We start from the raw sequence: 17,007 nt of genomic DNA on the forward strand, positions 1-17,007 counted from the left end.
AAAACGCAGAGTTATGCCATCAAAAGCACGCCGTCAAAAGAACGCAACGACAAAAACAAGCTAGACAAAAACGCGCAGAGAACTTAAAAATACATTTATGTATTTTCGAGAAAAGCTTATTTAAGCGTTGAATCTATCTCTAATTCACTATAAGAAAGAAGTAAGGATACAATAATAAAAACGACAGTCATAATATTATCACAATATAATAAAAAAACTATGACAAAATTTTCTTATAAAATTTAGTTTATTTCTAAGATACAAAACATTTTTATCAATATATAGATTATTGTTTTACTATTTTTTGAAGATTTTAAAACTTAAATTTATTACTGTTATTATAAGTGAGAGTTAAGAAGGTGGGCTATGTTAGATTAGGCTCACATGTTATACCTGAATTTATAAATTTAGGTACATGTATAAGTAATTTTACAAATATATAATTTATAAGTTATATATATCTAATTTTGGCAATGTATTAATACAAACATTTTTTTAATAAAAATAGGTTAGATTACGATATAATCACTGTATGTGTACCATATATACCATAATGATTAAGTTATAACTTAAACATTACGGTACAATAATGTAGCCCAATCTAGCCTAACTAAAAATATTTCTTTAAATAATTATGTAGGAAAAAATCATTTCGATACACAAGCACTTATTTTATAAATTTAGATTCCTGCATTGTTATTATATATCGGGATGAATTATATTTGTTCGGAAAAACCTGTATATCAAACACATAATCTAGAATATAACCAGCTAAATCCAATGGTATGAAAAACACTGACGCCGGGCTAAGAAAATAAAAGTATGCTGTCCCCTCTGTTTTGCTCAATTATCCACGAGCAAATGTCAAAACCGTTTCAAAACTCAAAAAAGGAAGGGTTCTTTTGGAAGCACTCAGAAACGTATTAGTGATAAAAAGTTTTTTTATTTTTTAAAAAGGTTCCGTGTCAATCGGTCGCCGCAATATTAGTTATTAGAATTGTGTATCTTTTGCTCTCAAATAATAATTTTAAATAACTTAAATATACCTAACTATTGCTTGACCACTCAGAACTTAAAATACATGAATAGTCACTCTTTTATATAACCAACCATAAGCTTGAGACCTATTTAAAACTTATGTATTTCAATATGGATTTGTAGCTTTCTATCTACATACACATCGTCTAAAAGGTATCCATTTAAGCCAAACCTTAGTGTTTAAACTGTGAATTTTGTCTCAGTTTTACTAGTTTTGTTTACTAGTACGATACATTATTTATTTTTATTAAATATCAGTAGTTTTTAATTTAAAAAGATAACTAGATATAGTTAGACGCGTTTCTAATGTATCAACTGATTTTAATTTTCCGGTAGCAGAGAGCTTGATGTAACTTCGTAAAGAATATTTAAGTATTTATAGGATTTCATTGTAACCTGACAGGCATAAGCACAATGCGTTACAACGGGGTAAATATATACCAACTGAGTAAGTCAATCAAATAAGTATTAACCACTAGACTGAAAATCTGGGAATCGGTGACATCTATATTAATAATCATAAATTATTATGTGTAATATAATTTACAACCAATAGATGTTATTGCAGCTGGGGCCGTTCTTTATAAATAAAAATTCGAGTGTCGCTGCTGGGGCTCGAACCCGTAACACCTCAGAGTTACTAGTCTGAGACTTTACGAACTACGCTATTCCGTCTTTGTTATAAGTTACAGCTAAAGTAATATATTTCTAAATATTATTTAGATTTTTTAAATAATTTAAAAATACCTGAAATTTTATAAGGTTTTATAAAATATTAAGAAATACTTACTGAAAATTAACGACAGTAGCCATATCACGATAATAGCAGTCTTGGCTCTTCCAGTGGTCGACTTGAATTTGAGTGGGAAGCAGATGGCATACCAGCGGTCAACCGAAATGAATGTCAGCGTTAAAACGGACACCGTCACAGATACAGACTGAAACAAATAAAAGGTAATCAAATAAATGAGCAGCATGTGTGAAACACGACCACGTTATTCAGCAGTTACATGACCATAAACTTATGCTATTAAACCACAATAGAGAGTTAGATTAGTCAGACGGGTCAGGAGTATTTAAATTCTCATTTAGTTAAACAGTAGATTTTATCATTATAATAAAGTGACATAATTCTTAAAGCTTTAATATGGGATGAAACATTCATAAATACTGTTATAATACTTATATGTATAACCTATTTTAAAATATAGTGTGACAGTATATCATATATTTATATGCAACAAAATGACAATTTTAACCTTATCTTAAAATTATAACAATAAATTAGTTTTAACTAAATATAATCATCTATTACATAAAATTCTAACGATTTTTTTATTACTCTTTTTACGTCTTAAACGCCTGTATCATTTATTGTACTTATAGAATGCCATATTGTACAATTAAGTACCTACATTTTATTCGATATTAAATAAATATGCCATTTTAGTTTACATTATCTAAATGTTTTACATAATATTTCCGCGGTGGGTAAATAATGAAATTGGCATTAATATTTCGAATGCCTTTGACACGTTGTCTAGGGAGTTCTTTGCTCTTCTCATACTGTTAACGCTTGATTTAACATTATTCTCATAATACGAGCATGTTACTACAGTGTATGTATAATATAGTTCAAGAAAAAATAATAAATAAGTTTCAATAATGCAAGATGAATTCCACAACGAAATAATAAAAAACAAGAAGAAAATATCGAATTTCTTTGAAACGCTCTGAATTCTTTAGAATTAATCAAGTAGCCTTCAATCGATGTATAATATTTTTTTTACAAATTTATTCAACACAGTTTTTATTTTGCAATCAAGATACATAAAGTAATTATTTTTTCTTAATAATATTTTGATTAATTCTCATACAATATAACGAAGGTTAAAGTTGATTTATTATTTTGTATTACTTACATGTATAAAATATTAAATTATAGTACTTTTGCGTGAAAATAATTGTTTTGGCATAACTTCCTGGATAGTGCTATTTAAATGTAATTTTGAACACGCAAGTTGAAGCTAGAATAGTAGCTTATTAAATTCCTAGATAAACATAACACACTCAAATTAATATGTATATATAATATTATATATTGCACAACGCATTACATTGTTCAAAAACAATGTTTAAATCTTCTTTATAGAAATATTTAATTTAATGAAGTTATAAATTTATACATAAACTTCATAGTATAAATAGATTACTTTTGTATATATGTTATTTTCGCAATTTAAGACTTGATGCCAGTATAAACATATTTTTTGATTTGTTTATGTACTAAATTATTTTGTTAGGTTCGAACTCATTGTATTTTTGAAGCAGTGTGTATTCATAAAAAAATATTTTTTACGTTGCTAAGGAGTATTATCTAAAATATTTTAATTCACAACTGTGAATTATACGAGATTGCGACAGGGCACGACCTAGAGAGTCGCGATTGTGTCCCATATTCTTCTCTCAATGGGTAAGAGTAAGGGATGCGATTGCAACTCTAGAGCACGCCGAAAGGCACTGAGCATTGACAGATTGTATGGTTCAGCATATCCTATAGCTCTTTCCGCAAAATAAGTGTTTAAGAATCGCCTTAAATGCCCACCCTATTACTAACGTCAAAGAAGTCTATAAACGATTAAGAACTTTTGCTAAATACAGACACTTAACTTCCACAAAATTTTAAAACGCAGAAACATAAATAACACATATATCACTGATCTTGGCAAATACAATTTTAATAACTTACCGTTCAGGTATAAGCATAAGCCAACGAAATATATATTTAGACAAGTAATGAACAGAGTTTCCAGACAAGTAATGAACCGTCATTGGTAAAAAATTACCAGCTTATTTGTCAATAAAAAGAGTTGTAAAATCTCTCAATCTCCAATTGATTTTCATGCTTTATAATAACGAGACTTGGCCATCACTAAAAATATTTATTTTTCGGAAGAAATTTAAGATTAATGACTTGACCTTTATTTTTAAGAGCTTTAAAAGTTTTATTTTAACACTTGAGCTTAAGGAAGAATATGTGGAAAATAACCATTATTTTTCTAATTAGTATATGAATTTGATATCTCATTGTTTGAGCAGGTGTTTAAAGATTAAAATGGGCGAGTTGATGAATTTTGAGAGTAAAAAAATAAAGCTTCAATAAAAATATATCTATTGTATTTTTATTATTAGAAAATAAAATATTATTGTATCAGTAGAATATGCTTTTATTTATATTTTTGCGGGTAGCAAAAAGTTTCTGTCGGGTTCCTGGTCTATTTTAAAATGTTAGATTTTCTAAGAAATGGTGTGTTACGGAAACGTTTTTAGAGTTGAATCTATTAAACCAAACAAAAATTTAACAATTCTTGTCGATATTGTAGCTATATGTAAGAAGTAAGAGTTACAGAAAAAATATTATCTATGAATAAAATCTTTAAAAGAGTGTAGTTTTACATAAATATATCGTGTTTTATTGTGCCAAGGGTCTGTTTAATTTGAAACTGTGAAAGACTTATTTTATAACTAAGTGGTGTATTTCTAGAATGCGTCACAAAATAAATCCGATTTTTATAGAATAAAGGGCAGTCTAATGTATACATAACCTTTTTTGGTATGAATATATAAATATAAACAAACCAATATGCGTACGCTTTACGTTTTATTCATGAATTTTATTATTTGAAGGAAATTTCAATTAAATTATATATAATATAGATTTTAGCAACGCCATCATGAAATATTGATATTGATAAGTCTGCTATAGAACCGATTCGATCCCCAGCTTTGCATTACGTCATTCCCCTTATCAAGTCTGGATACATTCGTTGAATTTTAACGCGAAACCTCCCCACACACATCCCTGCCATCATCACGTACACTCTCTTCCCAGCAGGGTGTAATCGAAGTTGGCGCCGTGTCGTTGATATGAAATTTTAGATGTACTACAAGGCGACGCACGTATATACTTAGATATACTACATGATACATCGGAGTGCACATCTCATGACACGAGATGGTGTATTGAGTATATCGTGGTACTACACCTGCAATGCTTTAACACTGAGGGATTAATGCATACATGCATGAGAAAGCACCGCATTAATGATTCAATACACCGAGATTGAAAGCTTTGCGAGTGGCACAATCGTTCGATTCAGAGCTTTGTCGCCATATATAGCATATTACATTTTATGCAACCTCGAAAAGTCATGGTTCAAATTCTTTAGAACTATCTTTAATAATATATCAACATGAGACACAATTTGTGTAGGCATGCTATTGAATTATATACACAAATTATATTATTATCTATTTTAATCTGCTGTTACAGCCATGTGCGTCAATGGTTGTTTCTGAATGCTTTTGAATAAGCAAAGAGGTTAAGTAGAATTAATTATATTTCGATGTAGATTGAAATAACAATAGCGATCAATTACTCATTTATATAAATATGTTGCGACCTTATTGGGCTCAAAGACTGAAATATAAAATTGCGAAAGATGCTAAAATTAGAGCTTCACGACACAATTATAAGTAAGAAGTGTCATACACAAAATTAGGAAAATATATTACATTTAAAAAAATCTGCTACTATTGAAAATTTAAAATGGGTAATTAACGGTTAATGCAATAATATGTATTTTGAAAGTCTCAAATATTGTTGTGATTTAAACATAAGTCCAAAATAGTAAAATCCAGAATTTAAAATATTAAATATACGAAATTAAATGTGCTTTTAAAAAATTATTTAATTAACAAAAAATATTTAAAAAAAGTTATAAACCAGTGTCTTTAAATGTTATATTAATTAAACTATTTCAAAATTTTAGTTTTATTATGATTTACTAATTATCTTTTATTATAAACTGATGTTTTTAAAAATGTATTTTTGAAAATACGTTCTTCTAAAATGATTTAGCCTTTTACTGTTTATATAATTTAAAAAAATATGTATAAAAATATATTCATGTTGTATTATGTATTTAAAAACATAACATATTTTAAATCATAATATCGTGAAAGATTAATATACTTCTATTACGGCGTTAACACGTTTCGGAGAAGCGATGCAATTGGCTCGCAAGCATTCTCATCTGCGAATCGCCAGAGCTATGTCAAACCAATATTATGAAATATGTATCGCTTAGTCACACACTTTTAATTTTTCTACTAAAACTAAAATTTGTCGCAATAAAAGCGTATTGAAAGTCATAAATACTTTACAATCGCATGCGATAATCATTTAAAAAGACCACTTACAAATACAATTTTTAAATTAATCTAAAATAAGGTCAGTATGTATAAATACGAAAGAAATAATACAAGTACTGACAAATCGGTGAAATGTGGCTAGTAGGTATTTGGATTACAAGTGCCGTGTAAAATTGTTGCCTAATCTCCAGCTGATTTAAATATTACTGTTGCGTAAAAATCTATTATAATAAGAAAAGTTACAGCTTATATCTCAAATCATTGCATTGGCCCCATAGTCGAGAATAGAAAAGAATGAAAGCACTGCCCATAGGGTATATCAGCTTCAGTAAAATATATAAGAGCATAATCAGGATTTTTTACTACTTCAATTCCAACTTGAGAAACAAGAGTTTAGCTAAAAACGCACCAAGAGGAGCTACCTGAGTAGTGATTAAGATCGAGGAAGCAGCCGCTTCCCACTTCCCGTCAAGCTAAGAATTCAAACCGATCTTTGGAGAAGACTACGATACGCAGAAAAAACTACTAAAACAACACACATTTACACCAATAATACATTATTTTAAAACTGTTAATATTTATTAGCAATCTGCATATGAGGTTGACCCAAAAATTAGTTACATACATTAACAAAATAGAACCATTACATATAATATGATAATGAAGTCATCGATAATAAAAAAAAAACATTTCACTGAATTAAATACAAACATGGCATTTGTAAATATTTTTCGAGAGATATGGCGTAGAAAATAATGCTCTGATTACAGGCGAGAGATATTGGATGTAATATTCGTAATCTATATACATAATAGAGTTTCGTTGCATTTTCAATAATGCACATGTCAAATATGAATTGTTATCAATATCGTAAAAAATAAGTTTTCACTATCAATAATTGTATCTGTTAAACATAATAATATTTATGTATGTATGGTACTCACTGAAATATTGATTTCTAAAGGAATTAATAGCCACAAAGCACAACTTTTACGTGAAAGGGCCTATTATATTTGGACACGTTTACTGAAGGATCAACAAAGCTATGGAAATAGACAATAGGATTAGACATATTCTTGGTTATTAAGTTTTATGGTTGATGTTATTCGTTTCTGCGTTAAGCCGTATATAATTAAATATTTGCACCACACGACGAGCGTAATGATATTCGACAAGCTTAAAATGTATTATTGAGATTGAATATTTTATAACACGGTTTTATCTTTGAAAATATAAATTTAAATGCTGATAAATCGTGAACCAGTGTTATAAAAAAAATATACTAAAAAATACATAAATTGCTCGAAAGGGTTTAAAATGAAATTTCATAATAGTATTTAAAATATCGTTAGTTTTTTAAGCCATCTCGTGTGTCGTGAATAAAGGGTCCTGATTATTGACGTTTTTTGGAAACCAGTTTGAGTGTATAACGACTAAAATTAATTTAAGCTCATAATTTAACCCTTTGATGTCAGAGATCAAGTCTGAATAATAGCCGTTAATTGATCGTCAATATCAGGGCTGAGACGGGCTAGATGCTCATTCATAATAAATTAAAGAAAATAATATCGAAGTGCCACGAAGCCTTTTCTGACGGAACGAATATTTTTTTCACAGCTAGAGATCAATTACTGTAATTTAATGCAATAACCCGTATATATTACGGTGAATTGATTATGGCATATTTAAAAGCTATAGCCTTATATTTAAAATAATATTTTTAGAGCAGTGAAAGCGTTTTAAAGTGTAATAAATATAGTAAGTGAGAGGCTATTTTATATTTATATTGCATGAGTGTGTATGTGAATGATATATAGCTGTTTATATGATCATGCTAGATGATGACTTGTTATTAAGCTATGTCAAAGAAGATTTAAATATAATACTAGAAATAAATCTAATATATGAACTAAAAATGAAATAAAATTACGACTATAAAGGAGATTCAACTACCTTTCAGAATCACCGGTCTATTAGTAACATTTTCCAGATCTCTTTCTCCAGAAAAATTCCCTCATATTTTAAGCGAGAGCGTTTTAACCAGAAATGCTACCGCTGAAGTCTTGTGAATAATATGATATTTATACTTATGTTTGTAGAGAAAATAAATATATAAACGTTTTAATATGTATAAATATTATGTACATAACACACGAAGTAGAGTTTTATATTATTGTAATTCAACTTTCGAATATCGAAAAATAAATTATAAAATATTCGAATATATATTTGTGATGTAAGCAAGAATCTAAAAATACAGTTATAATAATAAATACAGGTTCATACACATATATTTATATGTTAGCAATAAAAGTATAAAAACTATATATTTCCATTAAAAAAATAATAGACCAATAAATGTTTTACCAAAATATTATTTTAACTATTTATACTGCTTAAAAGACTCATTTAGTTGATTTTGATGTAGGTTTAATTATCAGTAAAATGTTCCACTAAAAATACCGAAATTTTTTATATAGTAAATTACTTTGAAAATACCTAAAATTAAACATTATTATCGATTATATATTACAAATATATTAACTCGGAAATATGAATAATTTATGAAATTTTCTTAATTACAAACTGTTTTTATTTCACAAAATATACTTTTGTAAAAAAGTTGACTACCTGCATTATTGAAATGTGTTTTGAAGTATATTTGATATAGATTTATTTTTTTGTATTATAAATATGAACCAATATTTACTACTAGAACTAAAAATAGTCGCACAAATATTCCAATTTATTTTATTTTCCTTCTTCCGTTGTAAACTGACAGGTGTAAGTCTAATGCGTTACAACGGAGTAAATCTGTACTAACTGGGTCAATCAGATATAATGAGCACCTACAAATAGTGACATATATACAACTGAAAATCGGTGACTTATATATAATTTTATATAAATACACCCAGTATTATAAATTACACTTTGCAGCTGAGGCCGGTTTTTATAAGAAAAATTTCGAGTTACCAATCAAAACCATATGTACTACTAATAATGAATAAGGCAAATATGTGTAGTATTCGAGAAATCAAATATACAAATCGGAGTCTCTTTTATCAAGTGATCATTGTTAGATAACGAATTAATATATAAATGTGTAACATATTGCCACAAAAATACAGGAAGTTCAAGGGATATTAAGTTCAGTTTTAATGATAATGTAAATATTTTGTTCATTTTGATAGCTTCAAGCTAAAATTTTAAAATATATATATATATATATATATATATATATATATATATATATATATATATATATATATATATATATATATATATGTGGTTGAATGCATTTTCGCGGAGAAATATTTGGTTAATATTTCTAGGAGTCGGATTACTCCGCGTACTTTTTTGATTCCGTGTGGAATCATGGTCCCTACGTTTCGGCCAGATTCGCCCAGCCATCCTCAGGGGAAAATTGAGAATATGAACATCCGGTGTGGGCAAAGCCCAGCATGTGGTTGTTCAGATCTGAACAACCACTCACAATCCAAAAAAGTACGCGGAGTAATCCGACTCCTAGAAATATTAACCATATATATATATATATATATATATATATATATATATATATATATATATATATATATATATATATATATATATATATATATATATATATATATATATATATATATATATATATATATATATATATATATATATATATATATATATAACAATAATTAAACAACATATTAATAATTTATCAAACCCGAGCTTCGGCAAAGTAAAAACTTTTAACATAAATCAATAAAGTACAAACACTTATTCTAAAATCTTTACAATGTGTTCTATTTCTGACAGAGGCACTCGATAAACATTAAGACGAGTGCTTGAAATAAACAAAAGCCTTAAGACAATGTTGAGTAATATTGGCGAATAATAAGACAATTTATTATTAACGTTGTTCTGCGACCTTTGAAACAATTTATAAAACGCTCTAAAGCATCGATGAAAAATTCAATATCTGCGATTCGAATTATCCATGCGTTCATGGAATGCTTGAATTTTATTATTTTCACATATATGCAATGAATTCAATGTAGTATAAGCTTAAAATTTGATATTTAATATCTTTTCCTAGCTTTATACAGTGGTCTGTTTGTAATGCGATTACTATTAAGCATGAAGAAATAAAATATGTAGGTTAAAAGGATTCGCAGTTTGCACGTAGCACTGAATCACATATTAAGGCTTTTGAGAAATATAAATTGTGTATACAAGATATATGTAAGACTTGTAAAAGTACTTAAACAATTCATATATTCATGTTTGTTTTAATTAATACAACCAAATCTAATATAAATAATAATTTCAAGCTATATTGCTGCAATTTAGATTAAGCTGTTTTATACGAAAATTTATTTTAGCTACATGTATTATATGTATCAAACCAAACATTTAATTCATTCTCTTTTATATTTCTCTGATGTCAAATTACTTGCGATATTATATTTAATATTATACAAAAACCTATAAAAATATGCTACCACGCGATTTAGACATAAAACCATATCAATAAAAAACGTAGCCTAATTCTATTTACGCAGCAAAACGATGAATAAAATATGAAGCTGATTTTCAAGAATATAAAAAAAGTCACCAGCTCGACTCGCAATTCATCTTTTGACTTGTCGAGATTTCCATAAGCCCTTGGGCGGGATCATGGAGAAAGTTGGAAATTAAATGAAACTAATGGATCTTACACAGTGCATACTCAGCGACCTTTATAATAAACTTTGCTTTTGCCATTTCTATTATGTTGATTGAATTTAATAGTAAGAAAATTAAACTGTTTATGATTTAATAAAATCTTGGCTTTACATAAAATATATGGGCTTAACATTTCAGTTTAACACTTAAATTTATATATTAGAAATATAATTTTGATGCAGTTAAATATATGTATGTAAGACAATTTATTAAGCCGAACTCCATAATCTTTTATATAATAACTATTTACATGGAATAAAATTTCAGTTTATAGAAGATGAAAATGTATTATCATACGAGTCAAGTTCGTAGATTTACAAAGACACTTTATTTGAAAGATATTAAAATATTGGAATGCTGCTATAATATATATAAATAAATTTTATTAGCACAATCTATCGCACAAGTTTTAATCCCGTAACATTTAATATACTTTATTCGACAATGATCAATAGAACATTTAAACCCTACGTCAAAAAGTTTATTTAAAAAACAGGTTTCGTTAACCAGTCTGCAAATCTGCTATATTGTTTGAAAGTGGTTTTTAAAAATTCTAAAAAAAGCTTTCAAAAAAGTATATAGTCGTTAAAATACATAAACATATATTTATTCCTGACTCTAACGTTCCGGAAAAACTTTGCGCAATAAAGTATGTTAAACAACATATTTAAGTCTTTCAGTTATGTATATATATAAATCAAATATAAGAAAACGCAGTTTTCCATGTAAGCAAAATATAGCACTTTATAACTCATATATAAGGAAATGAAAACACTTTTCATACACGTCAAATAGATAGCACTACCCTAGGTACAAAATAACTTGCTTCATAATCCCTCACCTAATCTGATTTTTGCGTAATTCATTTTTCATTGCTTCCGCCCATTAATCACGGCCTTAAAACGCTTGCATGTAAAATATTAAAATCAATCATGCATTAAGGTTAAATTTGTATAAAATTAGAAAACTTACGAATCATTAAGTTTGTTAAGTTGTCAATAACATAAATAATACGTCACAATATATAACAAATTTATATATGAATGGTTACAAGAAAAAGAGTATACGGTAATATCGACATATTAGCAAGATTGATGTTGTATGCTTAATTATGAATAAAGAAGCAAATATACTATAACAAATATGTGTCTATAATATAATTGATCACTGTGGGTATAATATATATAATACTATAGTCACGTATCTTTTGATATACATATAATGCGATACATTTGAAAATTATATCATAGTAAATATTAATTTATCATGCTCGTTCTGTGTATGAAATATATTCTTTATCAAATGTTACATAAACGTTGAATCCAAAAGCAGCGATGCGTTTTAATGGAAAACAACGTGGAAACCAATTTTGTAAAACATAGTGCTGACAATATACATAGTCAAATAGTCAAAGGATGAAAAGGGCACGAGTAAAAGGGCGGGTCTCGTACTGTAACTAAAGCAAACAATTTGTAATGGGAAAATTGTTGATTGAGTTTTAGGGTTAAATTAATTTAGCAGAATATTTAGTGTATGGAGGTTTTAAATATTTTATGCTAAAATTACATTATTTAGATTATATTAAATTAAATCAGATCAACAATAATGAGATGCACAATGGATCATTATTTGTTATCTCAAATATCAAATTATATTTATATATTGCCACATCAGGAATTTTTCAAGTTTAATAATGATGTTAATAAATGTATATACAATTATTTATTAGAATAGCTTAAATTGTAAGCAACTTAATTAAAAATCTATGTGTATGAGTATTTAAAAAAAAATCATTTAATGACATATTCTAGAGTAAAAGTACCACTTTGAAGTTCAATATGAAATAAATAGCAGTGCTTTATCGTATTTTAAGCGAAGTAAAGATTCTACCATTACATGGAAATTATACACAATAAAGCCTATAGGATGTTGGGATTTATATTAAGAAACACATCAATTAAGAAGCTCAAGAGCACTGTGTGCCTTCGAGAATATTTCTCTTTAGTCTTGTCGCCAAATAATGTAACCGACTATCTTCTGTGAAAGCTTTAACCACATGCACAATTTATTATATATAGAGGGCAATAACGACTATTTCAAACAAATGAAAATATAAACCATCACGTCCGAAAGTAAGGATAACAGAGAAAGAGAGATCTCGGGGTTGATAACTGATAATATTTCACGAACCACATTTTCGCCCATTTGCCTTGAAACATTAATCACTCATAATTACCCATAAGTATAAAAAAATAACGTAGTATATATGTAACGAAATAAACAAAAATTTATTTATGTCTAATTTTAACATTAAAAACTTGGAAATAGCAAAAATTTTTAATTAATACATTAAACGTAACCATATAAACCATTAAACCGATTATAGCATGAAAGTGAATAAAATATTAACCCTTTGGTGGTATAGTGTTTCTTTCGCTGTTTTGAGGTACCTCTGATAATTATATTATTTTAACATATATAACTGAAGAAATAATACATAAAAAACATTATATTTATATTAAATCTTTTTAATTTGATTTAGTGTAAATAATTTTATTAGAAAATAATAGCAACAAATTAAAGAGTGCGAATGAATGAACATAACAAAAAATATTTTATATTCATTTTATTAAAAATAAGAGCCTCTAAATTGATTTAAAAATATCCACAAAAGCCGAATAATATATAAAATATATGTAAAATAAATTCAATAATAGGAAAGTGTGAAATAAATTATTAAACATACTAGTACAAAAAAGTAGTTAATAATAATCACTAATTTTTTTCTTTTTTTTTATAAAAAAATAATAATAAATTAATAACAGAAATTAACAAATGTTTATAAATTAATTCACAACTCAAAAGGCTAAGAGCAATTATTGTATAAATAAATTAAATGTAAAGCCTATAAATGCATTAAATCCTTTGTATCATATTATATTGCAATAATCCTTTTAAGCATAGTAAAACAATAATTTATCATTTTTTATGAATTACCAAAATTCAATAAGAAAAAATTGAGCTACAGCATGTGTTTTAATTTAACACATTAAGTGCGTTATCTAATCTTAAGCGTAAACATATTGTCGTGCATAATTATTTATTTCATCTCAACGTTTGGATTGAAATTGTCAAAAAATTACAAACTGAATTTATGATCTAACCAATAAAGTTCGAACGCTTTATAATATTAAAATATGTTTTTGATATAATAATTTTTAACATGACACCTGTCCAATAGGTTGCCACTTAGTTGGAAAGTGCTTATTTTCACCTCAACCCTTACTTTTAGTTAGAATGCTGTTAAAAGCGATGATATGAAAAAATATTAAAATCGATTAAAATACATTACATGTTTTATATAAAACTTAAATTGATGTAAATAATTTTGTATTTATTTAAAAACGTTATATTAAATTAAAAATATAAATTTAAAAGATTGCTATTATATTTTTTCCCTGATATTATGTAAAATTTTTTCTCCCGGTTAATTTTCAAGCTTGTCACTCAATTTTTCTCATTATCCCTGCGGCTGTGTTGTATAATTGTGTTTTAAGTAAATCGGTCTCAACCCGTTAAAGTATTATAAAAAGAAGTTAGATTATTTTTTTCGTTAAATAAACAAGAATATCGTTTCCACATTTTTATTTTATAATTTTAAGATCATTGGTAAACAGATCGAATCCTACTTTGAGCGCACGTTCTTTAAATATTAACATAAACGACGTGTTTACCATCCACCTGCTTTGTATTATAAAAGCAAATATATTTAAGGGTATTGAGGTGTTTTTTTTTGTGGTGTATTCAATTATTTGTTATATATAAATAATTAATTCACGTTAAAATGTGGAAATTGTTTGAAACTTTACCAGATGAATATTAAATATTACATCAACATATGTTAAGGCAATTTTAAGTTTTAAAATAAAAGACAGACTTTATTCAAGTTTTTTTTAGCAATACGTTAATAATTATTGCGTGACATAGAAACATGATAATTTTACATGAATATTTATTACAAAAAATAAATATGTTATACTTGTAATGTAAAGCGTCAACATAAACGTAGTATGTGGATAAGAGTAAGAGAGGTATAACCTTATATTTTTTAGTGTCGTTCATAATGGATGAATTCAGGAAAAATCTTATTTGCATAATCAGTGAAAATATATGCAAAATTTTACATTTTTATTATCTTTGTACAAAGAGCATAAATTATAATTTTTTAAATTGCATCGATTCAGCAAGTTAATGTGTATCATTTAATATTTTAATCATAACGATAAATCAGCGATAATTGCTATCCTCAATTTTCAGCTAAAAGCTACTAAATTTATGGACCAGTGGTGTAAGTCTGTGAATAAACCTAAAATACATGCCTTTCCAATTTATATCATGTAAGATAGATCATGGAAATTAAAACATTTTCAGAGAAGACATAACATTTAAATGCATTTATAAAATCAGTAATTTTTTTTAAATATATTTTTTATCTTTATTTTATAATTGTAATAATATAATATTATATAAAATAATATTACATTGTCCTCCAATTTTTTTTTGCCAAGGGTAAACTATATTGCGTTGTTATATTTCTAAACCTGTCAATCTATAGAAGGTCACGATTTAGGATAAACAATTGTTATCATATTTTTACGATGTAATAAGCTCACTATAATATTATTGTTATGGTCATAATTTTGAGTACCTGCCCGTTCTAGTGACAGATGAGGTCCCTTAGAATAGAAAGAGTAATAACTGTACATAAATACCATTAAACACATGCCAAGCATGGCCATATACCGACATTGGTATTAATTGCTTTCTCGTATAACACGAATTGGAACTTTCCCCTTTAAAATATAATAATGGTCCCAGGTGAAAAGGCTTAATCCGTGAACGTTGTACGGTCAGAGTAAATCCAGAGAAAATTGCCCGGATTGTTCAGATTCAGCTTACGGGTGAGCTTTTGAAATCCTGCCACGTGTATGAGACGCAAGATGGAAAATCGAATCTATGCGAAAACTTCCATCGCTGTTCAATGGAGAAAATTATTTTTATTCAGAAGTATTCGACGTTGCTTTATTTTTATTGCTGAAGAATATAAATAATATTTACGGCTTGCGATCTATCGGAATCTTCACCGTGAAATCCATTAGGAGCGTTTTGATCTGATAAACGTTTTCGTCACGAAATATTCGTCTCAGACTTAACGATGTAAATTATTTGCAGATCAAAAGCTGAGATGCCGAAAGCCCGGTTATTAATTATGTAATTTTGTGATAAATATTAATAAGATTTGGCGGTAATCGCGATTTAAAATATTCTCAGAATTTATAAAATCTAAATTAAATTGAAAGATGAAGTGAGTTGAAAACACTGGAGTTAATCATCTTAGTAATAATAAAATATATGGGCATCATTTTATAAAATCTTAAGCTAATAATTTAATAAAATTTATATATTTTTAAAGAGGTAAATACGTTTTAGTTATGTAGTTAAAAATTGTAAAAATGCAACGAGGCTTTCAATATAAATTAAAAGTAAAAATCACTTTTCAAAGTGGATTTTTATTTTAAGGCTTTAAAATATAATTTTATTCTAAATATATAATATAATGTAATATTCAATAACATAATTTTTTGATTACTTAATTTATAGTAATTAAGGATTTAAGTGCCTCGATGATTTTCACTTTTCGAGAAATTTAGTTAAATAAAAAAATATATGTAAAGATATCTTTATATTATTGATAAACAAAGAAATGGATGATCGTTAAAAAGAACAAACTTTAATAGAATGCTGATTTGTTATATGGACGGGAGTAATCGAAAGATTACAGAGCGTTAAGTTATAAACGATTTTCGGGCTCTCGTATTTATGCCTGTATTGTAAAGAAAATTGTCAAAAACAGCTGTTGCTACTTAATATCTTTTAAATTTCGAACAAAATAAAGAAAAGCTTTTGGTATTATTAAAAAAATAATATTTAAGTTCGCCGACAGGCAAATTTGATAGCGTAACTCTGTGG

The 17,007-nt window shown here is 27.1% G+C and overlaps 1 protein-coding gene across 1 annotated transcript in view; it reads right to left on the reverse strand.

The window, feature by feature from the left end:
• Window positions 1–17,007, reverse strand: part of LOC148227546 (orexin/Hypocretin receptor type 1-like) — a 155,868-nt gene that overhangs the window by 32,179 nt on the left and 106,682 nt on the right. Inside the window, exon 3 of the mRNA XM_088201612.1 lies at window positions 1,829–1,976. Coding sequence (XP_088057738.1) covers window positions 1,829–1,976 — 148 coding nt within the window. The remainder of the gene's footprint in view (window positions 1–1,828; window positions 1,977–17,007) is intronic.

This window comes from Plectrocnemia conspersa, unplaced genomic scaffold, assembly GCF_051122295.1.
Source record: "Plectrocnemia conspersa isolate PC_06_02 unplaced genomic scaffold, ASM5112229v1 ptg000013l, whole genome shotgun sequence".
NCBI classification, from domain to species: Eukaryota; Metazoa; Arthropoda; class Insecta; order Trichoptera; family Polycentropodidae; genus Plectrocnemia; species Plectrocnemia conspersa.